At 41.5% G+C, this 20,610-nt stretch overlaps 2 protein-coding genes across 3 annotated transcripts; one reads left to right on the top strand and one right to left on the bottom strand.

Annotated features, from left to right (window-relative positions):
• Positions 1-952: 952 nt before the first annotated feature.
• Positions 953-5,990, bottom strand: ginm1 (glycoprotein integral membrane 1). 2 transcript variants are annotated; one of them, XM_031861721.1, is made up of 8 exons: positions 5,826-5,990; positions 5,616-5,687; positions 5,376-5,475; positions 5,029-5,183; positions 4,705-4,864; positions 4,370-4,599; positions 3,588-3,751; positions 953-3,397 (listed from the first exon to the last, which is right to left on the bottom strand). In XM_031861721.1, exons 1-8 carry the CDS (start codon positions 5,919-5,921, stop codon positions 3,289-3,291), a joined length of 1,086 nt encoding a protein of 361 aa, XP_031717581.1. In that variant the 5' UTR covers positions 5,922-5,990; the 3' UTR covers positions 953-3,288. The 2 variants fall into 2 exon arrangements, with proteins under 2 accessions (XP_031717581.1, XP_031717582.1); XM_031861722.1 differs by having other exon boundaries at positions 5,029-5,180.
• A 19-nt stretch (positions 5,991-6,009) lies between these two features.
• ppil4 (peptidylprolyl isomerase (cyclophilin)-like 4) lies at positions 6,010-14,928 on the top strand. The gene is made up of 13 exons (XM_031861720.1): positions 6,010-6,109; positions 6,433-6,500; positions 6,886-6,950; positions 7,055-7,172; positions 7,568-7,710; positions 8,514-8,610; positions 8,796-8,912; positions 8,996-9,120; positions 9,248-9,314; positions 11,547-11,658; positions 11,815-11,911; positions 12,044-12,176; positions 14,515-14,928. The coding sequence occupies exons 1-13, from the start codon at positions 6,040-6,042 to the stop codon at positions 14,725-14,727; spliced, it is 1,425 nt and encodes a 474-aa protein (XP_031717580.1). The 5' UTR covers positions 6,010-6,039; the 3' UTR covers positions 14,728-14,928.
• Positions 14,929-20,610: the final 5,682 nt, after the last annotated feature.

The following is a 20,610-nucleotide window of genomic DNA, read 5'->3' as shown; positions in this document are numbered from 1 at the left end:
TGCAGCTTAACATTAGTGAGACAACTGAGCCTGTCTATCTTTGTTTGTGTTGCTTACAGTAGTTGCATTGTAATTTGTTTATGACTGCATTTGAGTTAATATGGGCCTAGTTTGTAGGTCAGTTTTCAAACTAAAGTCAAAACCTTACAATCATACATGGGCCATTAGTTTTAAGATGTTGCTGATGTGCAATATAGAGTATCTATAAATATTAATGATGGTTTACAGGACTTCTGGTGGCAATTATATTTGCAGATAGTCATTAGAATAAAAGTATTGTGAGGTATCACGGTGACCCAGTTCGGGTCCGGCCGCTCGATCTTTATTGCATGACATCCTTCCCTTCCCTCTCTCTGTCAGATCTCTTCTGTATCCTGTCCAACAAAGAGGTACACACATTTGCAAAGCAGATTTTGAGCACATAATGCTTTCGCTATAATTTAATTTATGCCCAGTTTAAAATGTGCCATCTCAGTTCCCTCGACCTGCTCTGGTAGATTCACAGTATTCGAAAATGTGAGAGGGCACTTACTTCTTCTTGTCCAACGTTTTAGAGTTAAACACATCATGCTCTTCGGTGAACAAAAAAGCCAATAGACCACACTGGAATCCCTCAAGTGGGATTTAAAGGCCCGGACACTGAAAACCTATTTTGCCATTGAGCTTTTTTTTTTATCCTAGGCAAATGGACACAGATGCATAGTTTTTAATAGCATTACCTTCATGTCAAATCTAATACATACAAGTTTCTCAGTATGTCTGCAATGTGAAAATTGCCAAAACGGAGAGCATGCAACTTTGGAGATCCACAACAGGAAGAGGAAATCCGGCAGCTCACTCAAACTTAACAAATAGTTTGAGTCCTCATCTAATATACTCACAATTCTGGGACAGAACAATGCAGCGAGTGTTCACAGTGTGCGCAACCACAATAATCACACAAGACGAAGGCTTGATGGTCATAAGGAAAGCATTTAATCAGCAGGATTATAGACCCAAATACACAGTCCAGCTGTAATTCATACAATGTATGCACACAAATGTCTCAAAACAGTAACACATTGGGGTCTACCCCCATTTAAACAAAGAGCAAATCAAACTGTATTTTTGTTATTCATGCCTGACATCGTTTGCCTTGAAGGCTAATTTAGCTTCACCAACAGCACTTGTTTGTCTTGAGTTAATCTATTTGGAATTTGAGGCTGAACCCAAAGACGGGTCGAGCTGTTTTGAGTCGTCATGCAGCTTCTTAGCTTTGCTGTCGAACTTGCTGATAGAACAGCAAACTGCATTCACTAGCTAGACTACACATGCACCTTTTTGCTAACGCAGTACATCATGCATTCTGCTCCGGGGAGACAATATCACAACCTTAGGGAGGTACACAAGCTACGGAGGAGTATTAGGGCCAGGTATAAAGGGGGGGGGGGGACTTTTGTCTTTTTTGCATTTTGCGAATAAAGTCTAAATGTTAAGAATAAAGTTGGAATATTGAAAATAAAGTCTAAATACCATTTTGATGATTAGGTTGAAATATCAAGCATAACAATTTAACTTTTGAGAATAAATCAAAATAGTAACTTTATTCTGGAAATAACAAAAATATGTTTTCCCTTAATGCTTTGCCCTAATACTCTTCTGTACTAGCTGATGTTTTACAGGTGTTTATAAAGAAAATAATGACAAAAATAAATTAAAAAATAAAACAACACAAAAACCATGTTGAAACACTTGGAGTTTTGGATTAATTAAACCCACTTTTTCAACCAATAATCAGCCTTGTGCCCACCTCCATGGTCCCTCACACGTCATTTTTGCCCATAATCTCCAACAAAAACACAAAAATAAAAACCATCCATGCAGAGTCAATTCCAGTTTTCACTCCAAAAGTCAAAACTAAGTGCAGATTCAAATCCTTTAACAATAATTTACACACTGAATTTGCAGTGATGTCTTGTGCACACACTGTTTTACATCGGTTTCAGCACTTAGAGTGCATAGACAATCTGAATAACCTCAGCTCCCCTCTCCATTATTAGTAACGGGAAACCACACATCAAATCAATCAATTGCACCCCCCCCCTTAACTGATAGTCACAGAGGCACTGTGAAGAAACACAATCAATATATGAGCCTCAATAGTGGAAAACAGGCCTTAAAGGGAGGTGTTTTTTCAGTAGTGACATTCGGGGTTTAAAAGAGGCCTCACTGAATGTGCAGACACGAGATTTGTAACCAGACAGTAAGCTGCATCTTTTTCCTTCGAGGTCAAATATTACCATCTGAGCCATCTGCAACAACAGATTCAAATGTAATGTCTATTCTTCTTTAGCTTCACTTAAAAAGGACGACAGACAGGAGGCATCGCCTGCCTCCTATTAAATAATATATTGAGGAAACTCATCCTAGTGCATCTGCTGCCTTAGTTTTCTTCACATTCAGCAGTGGGGTGTATTTTTTGGAGAAAAAGCCTAGTGTGAGAATAAAGTGTGACCTGTACAGAGCTGCTACATCTAGAACGTCTTTTCAGTGAACACAAAGACTTGAAATGGTTGGGTGCAGCCCCTGAACTGTCCAGTTTGTTCGTATTCATTTGTTGAACCTACAGTTCTCATACCTGTGTATGTCTTCGGTGTCCTGTAAGCCTGCCATTGATGTTTCTGAGCACTTTTTAGGATGTCTCTCTAAATTGTTGAACTATTCCTTTAAGTTCAAAGCCTTCAGCGACATTTATGAAACCGGCTTCTTGTGTTACATTTTATACGATAATGAAGACAGATTTGGAGTGAGCCACGTTGCTTCGGCATGTTTCGGAAGTGGGTGAAGCACACGTACTGAATTAGGTCATTTCTAGTAAAAAGTAACTTGTTACTTTAAAGTGAAAATAACGAAGTAGAGTCATTTGTGGCAATCTGACCAATCACACATGGGCGACATTCGCATCACGTGGACTGCAACTTTGGTGACCGGCAATGTCGCCGCCTCAACCACGCTCCACGGCTGACATCACAACATCAGCGCTATGAATCGCTCACTTTCTTTGCCATTTTGATCATGGGACTAAATTTGAGGTGGACTAGCAGGAAAGCAGCTGTCTGTTTGGTGGCCTGCTCACTGCTCCGTGGCTGTTGTGCTTAAAGGGGTTAACCGAGGCGAAAACAAAACTGACCGCTTCACAAATGTCAATACAAGCTAGTGTCAAATGCTGATAATGTAAGACAGTAACCAAGGTTAAAGAACAAATAAGAACAAACTGAAGCTAAAGGAGCCGGCCAAGTCAATCCGCATTCAAGGCTTATTCTCTTCTTCTTCTTCTTCCTCTAATTCTATGCTCTCCAGCAGAATGTGCTTCTCGTCCTCCGGCATGAGAGTGACAGGGTTTACGTGAAAAATGTGCCTGTGAAAGAAAAAAGAAGAAGAAGAAGAAGAAGAAGAAGAAGAAGAAGAAGAAGAGGAAGAGGGGCACAAAAAGTTAAGCATTTAGAAATGATCGAGTAAGAAAGGTCAGCTGGTCACTGATGACACGGTTAAGTACACCTTCCAGCAGATTATTTGCTCACTCATAACCCCCCCTGACACAAACTCACTTGTGTTCACAAGTCGGGAAGAACATGTCCAAGATCTTGACGATGACCGCTGACCCGACGACGCCGATCACCACCACCCACATCACCAGGAAGAAAAGAGGCAGCGACTCGGAGCTGAAGCGCCTCAGACGCTCCCTCACTCCCTCCACCCACTGACACATGGCCTGAGGAGAGGACGGACACGGAGTCGTGAGCGTCTCCTGCTGCTACAAGGACTCGACCAGTACTGCATATTATAAAATACTTTTCCAAGCGAAGGCTAGGAAACAAACCAGAATGACAGAGTTTATGGGGAGCTTGTCTGTCATAAAGCTGCATTCGGCTTCCTCACCTCATACAAGTTAACAAGAGTGTTCTGCTGCATGTGCATCCTCAATTGTAGTTCTCAATATTTGGCTAATTGTTGAACTTATAGTTCCCGAAATGCTCCTAAAGCTTGCCAAACTTTTGGAAACGGTTCGCACAGTTCAAAAACATCAGCACCGATCGCGGGAGGAAATTAAGGGCCACTACTGTGAGCTCTGGCAAACTTACCTCGGCTCCTACCGTCGCAGAGTTTTACAATGAGTGCCCATACTAGTTAGTGCGAGAGGATAAATATTGGATGTTTTAATAAACTGACTTTCTATTCCCGATTTGTCTCAAGAGAGTCCCAAACAGCCTGTCATCCTCTACCTCCTACATAACAAACAACACCCACTACTGACGTGAAATGGCTAGACCCCTCTGAGGCAGTACACACTGTACGTCATCAACGAGGTCTGGCATCAGACTTGGCTTACAGAGTAAGAGGATATAGATTCTTTGGGCGGACTTTCCATCTGAATCTGGTCCGGCTGGCTCGGCTCTTGGACATCGAAATCATCATCGTATCTGACGTCGTACAGCAGGTCGGGGTCCATGCGAAGCGGAGTCTCCGGGAGCTTTCCCGGTGCTGCGATCTCCTCCTGCGTGGTCTCTGTGTGCTTCAGGGGGTACTGGCTGGTGGTCTGGGACATCAGCTGTTCTTCGTCTGATTTGTGCAGGGAAAGTTTTAGAGCCACACTTAACTGGACTGCTATAGAGTATCCGCATTACAATAATAATGAGGCTCAGAAAAAGCGCCGTGGTTTCATACCTTTTCTGGGATTTGGCGGATCTGTGACAACCACGTCGTTCTCCCTGGGAACCCTGAAGATCTCGCTGTGTCCGATGGGGTAGATGTTGGTAAACTGAGCCAGCTTCTGGAAATCTGGGCTCATCAGGATTTTCACCTCACACATGTCAGGCTGCTGGACCTACAGGACACAAACCCAAAGGATGTGAAGTCATATCCAATTCAGGGTATTACTTTGATTCATCAGTTCTGAAAAGATTTAATATAATTTGTAAAGTTGTACGTTTTGAGGTAAAAGAACAAACAAGGTTCTGTATAGTGTTATTGTGGTTAAGAGATATTTACCTCTTTGCCCTCCATCTCTATCACTTCACTGAACACCTGCAGAGCCACCACCTCCTCTGAGTCGCTGTATAGCCGGTTCTGGCTCACCATCACCCGCATGACAGTGGACACCAGGTCCCCAGACTCAAAGTCACTGGTTCCATTGATGCCGTCTACTGGAAAAATATGATTCATTGTATATCACATTCTGCCAACAATTTACATTTTAACAGCAACCCCCACAGACTAATTCATTTCTAACAGGCTGCCAATGTGCTATCTGGAGGGTTGCATTAGTACTTTCTTCTGGTTTCTGTCATCGTGGTTTAGTACTTGGATTGTTCACATGTGATGTGAGGAAAACTCACAGAGAAGTGCTTGACAGTTGAACCTGGTGACCCCTGACAGCTCCACTGGGATGTCATTGACAAGCACCTGCTCTTCACCCACCGATATGTTTAAATTGATCTGGAAAAAAGAAATAACGTCGTGAAGGCTGATTGGTGGACCCACCTCTGTAGCTTCGTTTACGTTAGAAACGTTGTCTTATAACGTCACTGTAATATATATATATATATATATATATATATATATATATATACACACACCTGTAAGTTGTTGGAGTCCTGCAGCTGTGTATCCGCAATCGTCCCCGCCGTCACGTTGATCAGGATATTCTCCTAGATATCAACAATGAAAAAGAAAAGATAAACAGACGCGAGGTTAGCAGCACAATGGACGATGGGGGGCGCTAAGCTAACGCTATGCTAACATCAACATCATCAGGTTAGCTCAATTTGCTGCTGTTGACACTTTACCGTATTCAATTGCCTGGGCGACGACTCTGTGCACGTTACCGAGGCAAAGAGAAGCGAGATAACGCCAACTGCTATCGTTAGACCTGCCGTTTCCATTTTGTGATAACAGCCAGACGACAGCGTTAGTTAAAACAAAAACATTGACCAAGACGTGTGAGCTGCGCACGCGCGGGGAAATTCTAAACACTCTTCTCGCGAGACCAGGAACGTCAGCATGGCGGTGCTCCTTGAAACGACGTTAGGCGATATTGTTATTGATTTGTTCACAGAAGAAAGACCCAAAAGTAAGAAAATTAAGTGATTTGCACGTAACGGGAGTTCATTTAGTGAAGATATTGCTGGTTGAGTTCACGTCAGACATTGACAAGCTGATGCACAGTGAACGTGGCTGCTAGCTAAGGCTGTTAGCTTGCTTCCGTCTATTTATTTGCTTATTTAACACTAGCAAACAGAAAACCAGCATTAACAACACAGCCGGAGTAAACCCCGTATGTGTCCTTCATTCATTTACGCTAAATAGACGCGAAGTGTCAGTAACTGTTTGGCCATGTTTGACTGTCGTTGAAATGACTGTCGGTTTAACCTCTGTGCTCTTTTTATTTCGCAGCTTGCCTAAACTTCCTGAAACTATGCAAGATAAAGTACTACAACTACTGCCTCATCCACAATGTTCAGGTAAAACGAAATGGTTCCTTGCAAACTTCTGTAACAACGGTGTGGATCAATATCAGGTGGACCATGGCGCAAACTCGCCTGAGGAGGGCAATATACTGCCATTTGAAATGTTCAGACCACTGTTAATTCATTGCCCAAATTACCGACCCTAGCGCCAAAAAAGCAACAGCTTCTCATTTAGATCATTTTGCAACACTTTCATTTCAGTCCAAACATTTGCCCATGCAGGTAACATGAGGTTAGAACATAAACTGGGCTCGAGGACCCCTGGTGCAAACAAAAGTTTTGTCTCAAAAGTGACTTGAAGTGTATCTTCTGTTAATGATCAGGCTCTGGTGAAGACACTGTGTTGGATGCTGTAACGCTGTATTTGTCTCCTCTTCAGAGAGGCTTCATTGTGCAGACCGGAGATCCCACTGGGACGGGACGTGGTGGAGAGTCTATCTACAGGTCAGTCATCCTCACCACCGCGGTTGGCCCTTTTTTTTTGTTTTTGTTTTTGACACCAGGAGTTGAACACTGACAATTCGTTCTCTTCTGCGTGTGATTATTAGCAAAATCTATGGGGACCAGGCCCGCTTTTTTGATGCAGAGAAAGCGCCGCGCATCAAACACAGGAAGAAGGGGACGGTGTCCATGGTGAACAATGGAAACGGTCAGCATGGATCCCAGGTGAATACCATGTGCAGTCACGCTGTCCTTTGCCCTGCAAGTTGCAAACATCTTCCAGAGCAAAAGCAACATTAAAATGACTTTTACTAGTTTGATTGTTTCGGTTGATCAGCAAAGGTAAAAATAACTTGTGTATAATTTATCATATAAATCAGCTGATTAGTTGAAGAATGTCCCAACTGTAATTTCCGACAGAAATGATCACGTCTACTATTGAATGTAATATGTTATAGTGAACCCTGTCTGGCCTTACCAATTCCTGGAGTGATAGATCTTATGGCTAGCTGTACATGGTGATTTTGTTTTTTCAGCATAAATTAGATTAAATTTACGGATCAAATGCTCCCTGCTGGGTGTGCTACATGATGTGCGTCATCTGTTCTTCTTGTCCTCAGTTCCTTATCACCATGGGTGAGAACTTGGACTACCTGAATGGAGTCCACACTGTGTTTGGGGAGGTGACAGAGGGCATGGAAATCTTGGACAAAATCAATGAGACCTTCGTGGACAAGGACTTTGTCCCATTTCAGGATATCAGGTGAACTGGAGTTGTAACGGTACACAGAAGTCACAGTCTGGTTCATATCCCGGTTTAAGAGTCGCGGTTCAGTTTATTGTCGTCTATTTTGAACAGACAGTAGAGCAAGTGTCAAAGACGATCAAAATGCTCTTGGCTGGGGACTAAAGGAGCATTTTACCCACTGGCAACGATGGAAGATTCTTTTCATTATAACAATAAAAAACTCTTCTGTATTACACTGAACAAACACTTTCCAAAAAGGTAACCGGTCACAATAGGCCACAAGACTGAAAAGCATCTCCAATGCTATGAAACTGACATTACTAAATGCAGTTGGCTCTTTCTCGTCCCGGGGATCAGCACGCCTGGGTGATGGTGGAGGAATGTGCGTCAGCGTGCAGGATGTGTTTTTAGTCACTTCCCCTACAACGGTGGAGCAACGCCGACACACGGCCCCTCTTAAACACTGCTCTCTCGCCATAGTGTGACTGACTCGCGGGCCAATCGGCTCGTTGTTCTTACCTCCGCAAATGTTGCTTACGAGGCACGGCTAAAAGTTTCCGGGCAGAACTCGCCCTTGGTTCCACATTACGCGCATCATTCTACATACCGTGTATTCTGCGTGCATCGCACCGTTTCCTCCCGTACCGTGACGGTTCACCACATACAGTTACAGCCCGAGATGAACTAAGATAAACCGCCTATGCAGTCCATGTAGCAATATCCCATGAGTCCAAAAATGCATGTATTATTTCTCAAAGAAAAAAACCTCAGGGCGTACATTTTTCCAGTCATGAGATGAGAATGTCATTTTGCTGCAGGATAAACCACACGGTGGTCCTGGAAGACCCTATTGATGACCCTCCTGATTTGCCAGTGCCTGATGGATCGCCTGAGCCCACCAAAGAGCAGCTGGATGTGAGTGCAGTGATGCTGTTGAGTCATTAAACTCTTGAGAGTTCTCACATTTTTTTGACTTAACCCACAAACAGATTTTCACAACTGAAACCAGAAACCTTATCTGGATGCATAAACATGACAAAATGTGTACAATAAATGTACAAACATTTACTGGCTCTATAACTACAGCTGTTTCTGTACAGAGCGGGCGAATCGGAGCGGACGAAGTGATCGACGATACGGATGGGATGGCAGCAGAGGAGTTGGAGGAGAGGCTGAAGGAGAAAGAAGCCAAGACTCGGGCCATCCTGCTGGAGATGGTGAGAAGAAGAGATGACTGAAGATGTACCGGAGGTGCCGTCTGAGACATTTATACACTCTCTGTTGTCCTGCATTCCTCCAGGTGGGTGACCTCCCTGATGCAGACATGAAGCCTCCAGAGAACGTGCTGTTTGTGTGCAAACTGAATCCGGTGACCACCGACGAGGACCTGGAAATCATCTTTTCTCGCTTTGGGACCATAAAAACGTGACACTGCAAACATCCATGTTCTACATCATGCTAGTTTTTGTCTTCAAAATGTTTCTATTGGATTTGTACATGTGGAAATGCGTGTGTGTCTGAAACGTTTCTGGTGTTTCTCTGTTGTGTGTAGCTGTGAGATCATCAGAGACTGGAAAAGTGGAGATTCCCTGTGTTACGCCTTCATTGAGTTTGATAAGGTGAGCATCTTGTGTTTCTACGTGAGGCACAATATCTAATGAGAACTGCACTTTAGTGTAGTCTCCATAGTGTGTGGATGTGTTTACAGTTGAACAGCTGATGTTTTTAGATCGTTCTGTAGCTTTCCAGTGTTCCCTATATGTATTCAAGTTTAGAGAAGCACACAAGGGAACCATTACAGTAGCTAAGCAGTGTACTGCTGTGGACGCCACGTTAGTTGAGATCCGAAAGTCACACAATAACACAAACGACGTAAACGATCGATGCAGCGGTGTTCAGCCGGGTCAAATTCCTGTTTTTGTTAATGAAGTCTTGTGGCTTGGACTGGAGCACAGATTCCCCATCGAAAAGGTCTGTCTGACCTGAAGGTCAAGTGGTGAAGGTATTCCAAATAAAGCGGACATTTAAACTGATTTGGCCTTTTTTTTTTTAGGTGGCTCAAATATGTTTTTTTCAGAAAAGATTAAATATTAATCACATTTACTGAGTGTTGAGTATGCACCTGGAGTCTGAACTTTACCCTAGCTTGTCGAAAGTGAAGTGAAATGCTTGGCAACATGTATCTCATTTGTTTGAACTGTACAAAGATAACACATAACAGCAGCCATTTGTGGTTTTATGTGTTACGCACTGGAACAATTACTTGCAGGATAACTACCAGGCACAGTTAATGAGTTTTGTTGTCACGGGTTGTCAGGTTTTGCACCATTGTGACACTATACAGAAGCTTGTGCCTGAACTCACCGACTGTATGATGCCACTAGATTGACGTTGAATCTCCTTATTTCACTCTGAAAGAAAAGGAAGCAAGCGTATTCCCCAAACTGTTGAACTACGGGAGTACGTGTGCATTGAGGGCGGCTTAACGAGACACTAATGAACTATTGGTGTCTATTGCATAGACTTACAATATGTCACCCTTCCTGTCGTGATGTATTGTTAAAAATACATATTTTTAGTTTTAGGGAAGGTCCCCTTTTAAGTCACTGGTTAATGGTGTTCATGACACGATAACATTCATGAGGACAGGAGCAGTACATCATGTAGGGAAAGTGACAGAAGGAGAAAACCCCCGCCACTGTTTGTTCCTCTTATGACGTGTTAATAACCATCACATGGGCTGCTGGAGTCATTATGATAGAGAAGTAATATTATAGAGATGTGAAAGTTGAGTATACTATATTTACCTAGAACGTGGGACCTTGTTTCCCTCGCTGTCCACTGTGGAAATAAAGATGTGACCTTGTGAACTCGGTCAGGCAGGTTTTTGCCACCGGCCTTCAGTTCTCTGAACGCCTTCAACCACGGACTGTAGAATCAAAGGAGACCCTTTATATGAGGCACAGCAACAGCATCATGAATGATAGTGCTGGACGGGAAGTGAACATTTAACCACTAGAGGGCGCTGGCCAAGTTGTTGGAGATAAACGGACTTCTACCAGTGACATGACATCCTGTAATATAGTGAAATTGTACAATGAAATAGAACGAATAGTCCTTGTAAAATAGCCAAAAAAGCTGTCGTTATGAAAATGAAAGTTAAATAGTATGTTATGTTAATAGACAAATCGCATTAATCACGTACCCTATCAACACAGTCAAAGAACGCCTTGTTCTTAGATATCTGATTGCAGATAACAAGTGAAATTTCTTTTTTTTAGTGTTTTTTTTTTTATTCATGAAGACGTCTCCTTGGAAATTGTGACTGAAATTTGTCGGTTTTTTAAATATTTTAAAGACTAAGCCAGGGGCTTTGCAGCAAAAGTGGAGTCATTTATTTTCACTATATTTCATAAGTCATAAGTAACACTTATGACTTAACAAAATGCATGACTGCTTTGGGCATGGGTTTCATACACTTTCTGTAATTAACCATGTAAAAGCAGATAAGGGAAGCTCGGACAAAATCGTATCAAATGGGGGTCCGTGGTCTAATTTGTCTCCGTTTAGGAAAGTTTCTGAAACACTGTTCTAAACCGTTCTTAAGAAAACAATCTGCAGATTGATCGATAATGGAAATAGTCTCTGATAATAGAGATAAAGATAACTACCAGTCAGTACATCATATATTCATTTAAGTTATTACCTAAACTGGTTTTATTGCTCTTCCTGCCCATTCATAGTATGCCATTTGTTAATAACATTCCATCATCTGTTGCTAAAGAACATGACTTTTACTTGTATTACTCTTCCTCTCTTACCGCTTTTCTTTATGCTTTCTGTCTCCAAAGCAAGAAGATTGTGAAAAGGCCTATTTCAAAATGGACAACGTGCTCATCGACGATCGACGCATTCACGTAGACTTCAGCCAGTCGGTCTCAAAGATCAAATGGAAAGGCAAAGGTACTCGGACTGACGCCTCTATAGTTATGAATATTTCTCTTTTTGTTCTGAAGCGTGAACATGTTGACGGCAATCTAAACCTAGTTTCCATATGCAGCTTTGAGAATCTGACATTGTGTTTCATAAGCGCGGATCATAGCCGTCTCTGTTTCCTAGGTGGGAAGTACACTAAAGATGACTTCAACGCCTACGAGAAGGATGTGGAGACCCGATCCAAACTGGACCTCAAGGACCAAGTGAAGCCCAAACAAGAGTATCCTTGTGTGTAAAGAGGCAGGGGTTTCATTTCATATTTGTGGTTCTCCACTTCATGTCGTAACGTATCAGTCTGCTGTGTTCTAACCGTACGGCCTCTTCCTCGAGATTTCCATAACTTTCCCCAAAGTTCCAAGTACGACCTGATAATTGAGGAGGAAGAGGAGGCGGCGAGCCACCGGCCCTCTGAGAAGAAGCACAAGGAGAAGAGGCACCATCATCATTCAGATGATGAGGACAGCAGGAAGTCCAAGAAACACAAGGTACCTTCAAGCCAACACAACAATATTGTAGTATTGTGTTAAACTCTCTCTTTGGTTGTATTAGTTAAATTGCAGTGCAGTTTCTGCTTTTACTGCAGGGAAGTGGTTTTATCTTGGAGGGAACCTGATCTATAATTAGGTTGTTTCTAAATGTGTACATGAGAATATGTGCAATCAAGCTGCACAAAAAACCTGTTTATTCTGACTTTTAATAAACACAAGTCCAGATACCAGCCTGGGAGGGGCGTTTTGATTGGATGCATTACATATATGCATTGTTAATGGTGCGGATTTTGAAATTCAGCGCACATCTATTGCCTCCACATGGCTCTCAAAATGGTGATGGCGGAGAACAAAGGTCACCAGGTCTACAGTGTCTTTACTCTAACCGACCAAAGCCCCTTTCCCACTGGACAACAACAACACCCCCCCCCCAACATCTGGCTTTTGTCTTCAGTGGGAAAAGGTTAAAATCTGAATCACTCATTGCAGCAGTAGTTTCTGGCTGCAGCTCCGATCGACTGGCACAAATTCAGTCCGTCTCTGTCGAAGCAGCACTCGAACGTCGTTCCATATCAGTCGGTACCGCGTTTGAAGGAGAGGCTGAATAAGTGACCTACACAAACCAGTCACCACACTAACACTTCACTGGCCTCCCCATGCTGATTTCTACCTCCTTTTTAACTCTGTTTCCCGGTGTTTTCGTCATGTTGAATGTGTCACACCATGGAAAAAGCTAAAAGGCATCCCAGTCTGCTATCGATGGGAGGAGTCTAGAGCCTATTGTCAGCAGGTTCCCACATACACAGTCAGGGCCATAAGTATTTGGACGGTGACACATTTATTCTAATTTTGCCTCTTTACACGACTCCAGTGGATTTGAAAGGAAGCAGTCAATATGTGGTTGAAGTGTAACTTTCAGCTTTAATTCAATGGATAAAACTAAAATATCATATTAACCGTTTAGGAATTACAGCCATTTATACAAATACTTATGGCCGTGACTGTGTATATATTTTATAAACGGTACCAGGCTTTCTGTTAGTAGCAAAGGTTTACCAGCCACTGACTGGTGGAGGGCTTTCCTGTTGTTCTCCAATAAGACAAATCCAGTATGTTCAACCAGAGAGAGAGAACAAGACTACATTCCTCTGTATTATTCTAAAGCCTTGGAATCTCAAAACAAACCAAGAACACATGTTTTTTTGATATTCTGGTATATTTTGTTTGCAGATATTTGTGATAGTGTGTCAAGTACATCTTTCCAAAATGCTCTGATCCCTGAACAATGCAATAAGCAGTGGAACGCAGTTCCCTTATCAGCATTCCATCTGCAATGCAGCAAAGAAACAACAGGCTGTGGATATATTGTCGAGCTGTACGGACTTTAACAGTTTGTCATGCTAACAACATATCTATGTAAAATAATGCAGAACTGTAGGAAGCTGTAACCAGCCGCCCGACGACAGAGTCCCATAGATGTTACACATGTTTGTCAATGCTGCATTATGTACGTATGTTCTTCTTCTTATTGCTTCACAATATTAATTTTGTTTTCACGTGAATCACAAGTGTAACCCCCGGGTTTGAAAGACGCATGTAACTGAATATGACATTTTACAGTAACCTCATGGCTCCAGAACTCGTTATTCCCTTAATCGGTCCAGGAAAATATCAATCTTGTTCTTTTAAAATCAGAGTTCCTATTGGACAAGTCAGGCAGGCTCCATGGTGTCGAATGAATATGGCCGCTCGCAGTCGATGCCAAACAAAACATGTCATGCTTCCAAAACACTTCATTGTATGTAATCATCACACCAGTGGGATTGTTTCCGGTTGAATACTTTAAAAATGTAGTGTACTCTCGCTGCTTTCTTCAAAGTTTCCTACTCGAGACCATATATTGGTAGCACCACTGTCCTGTGAGAACCAGGCATTTCTAAAAAGTCAACTTTTCATGAGCTCAGAAAAACAGCCTCATTGTGACGATGCATTTTCCAGCTGATCTTAAGGTTTATTTAGCTTAAGGAGAGTTTTCTCAACACATAAAGGAAAAGTTCATCCTTCAGTTTGTGGCAAACATTCTCCATCGACACATCTGGAGATAAGCGGTTATCACGGGAATGGAATGAAAATAATGTAATCTGCAAAGTAAGTAAAGCTGTCAGACAAATTTAGTGCCAAATATTTGTCTCTGAGATGTAGTGGAGTAGAGTGAAGTATAAAGTAGCATAAAATGGAAAACACTGAAGTACAAGTACCTTGACCTTGTACTTGAGTAAATGTACTCCGTTACATTCCACCACTGACCGTCTCACATCTGCTGTGACACTTCCAGGACGACCGGGACAGCCGGCGAGACAGAAAGACGGGACGCCAGCGCTCTCAATCCCGCTCACGGTCCCGCTCCAGAGACCGGAACCACAAACACGGCAAATCCCAGCACCAACACGGGAAAGAGGGCCGCGACAAAGGCCACAGCCACAAGGACCTGAGCCGCAGCGGCTCCTCCAAGAGGTCCAATGAGAAAGAGAGGAGTAGGTACAGGTGAGGCCACAGAGGGGTCAACCGTATTCAGCATGAATTATATGGTGTCTAAATATTCACGGACCGCCCTCACTCCTGGCTTCCTTTAACATCACTTTGAGTTTAGAAAAAAAAATTGGATGATGTTTAAGTCCTTTGCCTTGAAGAAGAAAACATGTTTGCGAAATGCTTTTTTAACTCTTTATTAAAAGAAAATTCCCCAAAATGTGAAAGTTGTCTTTTTTGTTGTCATTATTGTACACTCTATATACAGATCTTCAGATGATGCCCATTTTAGTTCTACACATAGAACAAGGAGTGGGAAAAAAACAAGAACTGTATATAAGTAGGGAGTGTTCTATTCTCTACGGTACATTCAACTATTTATGAAAATAAAGTCAGGTCTATGGGGTGTTGCATATGTAACCCATTATTTCCAATATAACAAAAATTGTTCCAATTTGTAGTGGACAGAAGCTGTTATCTTAATGTTGTAAATGTCCATCCATGTATTAAGAGTGGGACTCTCGTGACAACCATTTCCATTTTTTTTTAGGTAAATATCCAGAATACATGGTTTGTAGGGGTATTTCACCTTTAACATGTTTTGTAGGGCAGTGTGTATCCTTCTCCAATATTCTGATAACAGGGCAATCCCCAAACATGGTAACGCTTTGCATTTTGGTTTCCACATCCTCTCCAGGGTTTGTATCATAGTGGCGTTTCTGAGAGGTAATAAAATCGCATTTCTCCACCCGAACTCTCTCCATGTCTGCGAGCTGGTACACTTCCATTGAACTTTCCATATTGCTGTCCATTCTACCTCAGATATAGTTATTCCTCCCTCCTCCCATTTAGTTTTAACATAAGAGGTTGAATGTGTTTTTAATTTGACAGACATTTATATATACATGAGATGATTTTACTGCCTATATCTGAGTTATATGCTTTTCTAAACAGTTCTATCAGATATCTACTTGTCTTTGTCATGTTTTTCATCTTCATATTAACATAATGTTGCATCTGTAAGTATCGATAGAAGTCTGTTTCTCTTTAAGAGTTTCTAAACTGAGCAGTCTTTCATTATGTTGCATATGGCTGTCAGAGTCATATGCACACCATTAAGTGTTACCATATCTCCCTCTAGTTTATGTTCTCTTATAATGGTACCCGTTAAGCGCCTGCCGTCTGCAGTGTTCTCCCTCAATACTGAACCAAATAAAAAAATGTCCCCCATTCGTCACTTCAACATACAAAGACATTTTCAACCTGGAGATTAGGGTCCAGGTTGAAAAGTACTAAAGTTAACCTTGAAGTATTATGAGTCCAGGACTTAACAATATTAACAATATTCCTGCACTGTGGTAATAAAACCTTTACTGAAAATAATCGAGTCATTTTTTCCACCTCTGTTAATGTCATTTGAATTCCACAACAGACTTTCCCCTCTTGTTAGTTACTTCCACTTTCCCTGTACACACTGCTCAAATGTGGCAGATGATTAATACCCCACCTTTTGACTTTAGTTTCTAACAAGTAGGTGTTGTTTTTTGTGTTTTTTTGCATTCATAAAATGTGGTTATGGAAAATGTCTGTCTCCAAAACACTGAGGGAATTCACTGGTGTCTCCCTCCACCCACCTGGTAGAGCTGCAGTGATGCAACACCCCAACCTCTCATTCCACTAACTCAAAGCTAATGTGTCTCTGGCTGAAAGTTCAAGGCAAATGGTTAGAAGAATGTTTAGGTGTGAGATAAGTTAAAATACAACAAAAGTAATCTTATAAACTAAACTAGATAATAACTGTGATACCACAGATGCAAACATGTCAGGCTAAGTTACAGGAAAGCATCTGTAACATGAAGCACAAGACATACCAAGAACTTATCCACGATGAGTAAGCTTTAAAGAAGTCTGTGTTAGGCGATATCGGACTGCAGCTGCAAGAATGAACTTGAATTCTGTCTGTGATCACCGGTATACCAGTATACCCAACCACAAAGCACACAGTCACTGTTGATCGAATATGTCATTCTCTAGAAAAGAGTCGCCACACAATGTTTTGATCTTTCTAAAAATACATGGTGGTTTGGTGGGTGTGCGGTGTGAGGCAGAAATGGAAAGAAGTATTCTGGAGTGAAGCTGAACAACTTGTGAAAGGTGACAGCACCGGGCAGCGTGGAAAAGAAAGGGGTTGCACAGCTTCACTCCCCCAAAGTGGAACAGAGACTTCCCCAGCCGCCCACGCTGCACGTAACCTGCAAAATCACAGAGCACACACTGCGCTGTTTTTGACAGTTCTTTTCCTGCGCCTTTAGACCTGTGAAGTCAATACCAAACACAAAAAGAGCAAAGTAGTATTTGAGTCACTTGGGTGTGTGTTACGGCTTGTTCCCTCAACGCCTGACTTGTGTCGCCGTTGTTCTCTGCTGCTTTGCTCACTTAGTCATGCCATCAGTATGTTAACCTAAAGAATGCAAGGAGGTGAAATGAACTGTTGGTGTAGCTAAATGGTAGGTTTGTCTGGCATGCTGTCACACACTCCTGTCAAAGACGGGTTCTCACACACACCTAATTACTTACATTCACTCATGCAAACACACTGTGTGTGTGTGTGTGTGTGTGTGTGTGTTTTTACTGTGTAGGAGTCTTGGATCAGTTACAGGTATGTCTCCTGGAGGGGCAGTAGTACTCATATTGATCTTGTCTGATTTGACTCTGGGCTCTGAGAGAAGGAAAGAAGAAAAGAGAAAGAAGAAGAGAAAGAATAAATGCTTTACTGTAGGATAAGAGCATACATTGTATTTTAATCAATTTCATTTTACACTAAAAGCTATAATAAAATAGAAAGCTAGGAAAGGCCTAAAGAAAAAGTATGCTGAAAATGGCTGTAAATATCTAAATAGGTTCATGAAAGGTTAATCATATACTGAAATGAATGCGAGTTACGGCCAAAGTTCAAAGGAGTTGAGGTGTTAGTTGAGCGTAAAGCACTTGAAGTGGCTATTGAAATGTCAACAATGGAAGCACTTGCCGTGTCACTTTAAATCGTAAGCACCGAAAGGGGCCGAAAGTTTCAGTTGCAATAAAAAGTGAACACTTGGAAATCAGTTGAAGCTGATCAGCGAAAGCATTTCCAGGTCTCAGGTTCATGTGCGCCGTAGATGGGTGAGTGTCCGTAAGAGCTATAAAGAGTTAAATACAGTTAAAGTGTGAGCACTAAAAGCATTTGAGTGTCATTGAACATTTAAGTTTAATGCACACAGTATGATAAAATCATATATGATCATTCCATGCAGTCATATTTACACCACATATTTGATGTGATACTGTATCCTGGCTTCTGTTGACATTTTGTTCACAGAATGTTTGATTACTGCACATATGAACACAATGTTAACAAACATTGAAAGCATAGTGATGTATTAATAAACTAATAAAGGTAAATTGATGTTCTCCTTTTCATCTGACAAACCAGTTGTACGTGTGATGAAATGATATGACCTTCTAAGGTTCTCATGACTCTATCCTCCCACCAAGATACTCATGGGAACGTTGTACATGATGCAGTCATACACTGCTGTTCTTTGCTTTAACATACAAACGTAATAAAAGCAACAGTATTTGCAATGGGACAGTACACTACAAAAGTGTCTCTGTTAAGTACAAAAACATTTTATATTTCACTTAAGTCAAATTGTAAAAGTGCTCATTAGAAGGAATGGTCCATTATTTATTTTATATTACCATTGGATTATTGTGACTGATTAAGAATGTAACCTCAAAATTGCACAAACAGTATTTTAGTAACTGTACCTTAGTTACTTTCTAGTACTTAAGTACTATTTATATAGTAGAGTATCAGCTGTTGTGCGGGTTGTAGTCTACTTTTAGTATCAGTTAAATGCCTAAACTTCTTATAGTGGAAGGTGTGTGCTGATAGCACTGAAACTGTACATGTTGTAGGCGCTCCCGATTTAGAATGGTGAGAGCTGTGTTGGTTGACTGACAGCTAACGCTTTATGAAACAATAAGCTGAGTGGAGAGTGGAGCTGCAGGCAGAAAAGTGTTGCAACTTATCTTTAAAACGATTCATTTGACTGGAAGAAAAATCACTGCACAATCCCACTAATGCTTCACCCGGGTGCAGACCTTTGGATCCGCCCACTCCACAACGGGTTCTGTGTGACACCAGGCAAAGGAAGCTGATTTCCACAGCAGCATATTGCAGCCACCATGCCAACACAATACTCAGGCTGCGGTCAAATACTCGCAACTATACTTAGCTTCCTAACTGAGTAAAGTATCTATAAGTTCTAAGAGCTGGTCGAATTCTCTAAATGCTAAGGAAAGAATGCTTCCTTTCTTATCTCCTTTAGGATACACTGTGCCACCCTTTATGAAAGGAAGGAAAGACAATGCTGTCCCACAATTCTCTGCGGCAGCAACGTTTAAAGCGATGCTCCATTAGGTGTGATTCTGTCCTGGACAGGAATCTTTAATTAAATCATAAAGCATCGAGTTTGTCACTGTACACATTTTCTATGAGTGTTAAATAAAGTTGCATCTGCTGTAGCAGAAGTGCAGTCTATTCCTAAATCCTAATGAATTCTCCTTCACAAAAAACGTACGTTCTATATCTTTTCCGAGACATTTTTCCTTGACCTCGATGAAGAACGTCATGAGGTCAAGGAGAAATGTCTCAGAAAAGATATAGGACATAAGTTGTTGGACTATTGGACCGCAAAGAGTCTACAGCCATGCTAACAAGCTCTTTGAGGCTGTACTCACTGCTAGCACAGCGTCAACCAAATGCTAATGTCAGCACGCTAACATGCGCACAATGGTGATGCTAACATTCTTAGCAGGTATACTGTTTACCAGGTTCACCGTGTCAGTACAGCCTGTTAGCATGCTTCTTCTTTTTTTCGCACCAATTGCTAATTTAGCACTGAACACAAGGTAGAGCAGAGGCTAAAGGGAAATGTCACCAAATGTAGTCGGAGCATGAATGTTTGTATAAGATGTCCGGCTCAAGGAGTAGGTGTTGAGATGTGATTGATAAGTGAAAACTTTGACCAGCTGGTGGCGCTAGAAGAAAGGTCAGCGGATCACCAAAATGTATTCATCCTCTCGGGACCATGAATGTCTGACAAGCTTCATGGCAATCCATCAACATTGGGATCCTCTCCACAGCACTGGTGTGGATAAAATAAATACTCTTACAGTCCTATCAAGATATTTCCGTGTTATATTTTTATTTTTTCGTTATTATTACTTCCCAAATGATGCAGTTTTAAAAACCATGTAAACCAGTCATTGTCATTGTTTCTAAAGGCTACAGTGTCTTGTCTTCTGCCATTGACTGGATTCTTTTCTTGCCGGGATGGAAGAGCACAGCTTTAATGTTATAACAATATAACAACTTATGTTATAACCAGAAAAGTTTCTTGTCATGTGCTAAGTTGGTTTATCATTATAAAAACAAACGTTTTTATTTTATTTTGATAGGTTATGTCGGTAGTTTTTGATAAAGAGAAAGGAATCTTTGTGATTTAACAAGATAAAGTGATATGCTGTTTAATAACAAGTTATGTTAAAACTAAGTAATTTGCTGTGTTATTATATTTTGGAAAATATTTCTTGTTTTTCCATGGCAGCAATATGTTTATTGTTTATTTATATGTCGTCTCCAGGATTAGATTTTCCACTGTCATCATGCACAGCACATTACTTCCTTGTTCTTTCATAGCAAACTGTTCCTTGTCCTTCCTCAATGACGTTGGACTGACTGTACCATCTTTAATTGTCAACTCATGGTGTAGCCTATTAATTCCATTCTGCAATTTCATCACAGATTCCTCTCTCTCTCTCTCTCTCTCTCTCTCTCTCTCTCTCTCTCTCTCTC

Source organism: Anarrhichthys ocellatus, unplaced genomic scaffold (assembly GCF_004355925.1).
Source record: "Anarrhichthys ocellatus isolate YVR2014 unplaced genomic scaffold, GSC_Weel_1.0 scaffold25, whole genome shotgun sequence".
NCBI lineage: Eukaryota > Metazoa > Chordata > Actinopteri > Perciformes > Anarhichadidae > Anarrhichthys > Anarrhichthys ocellatus.
The sequence above is the reverse complement of the archived record's forward strand: the minus strand, read 5'-3'. Positions and strand labels throughout refer to the sequence as shown.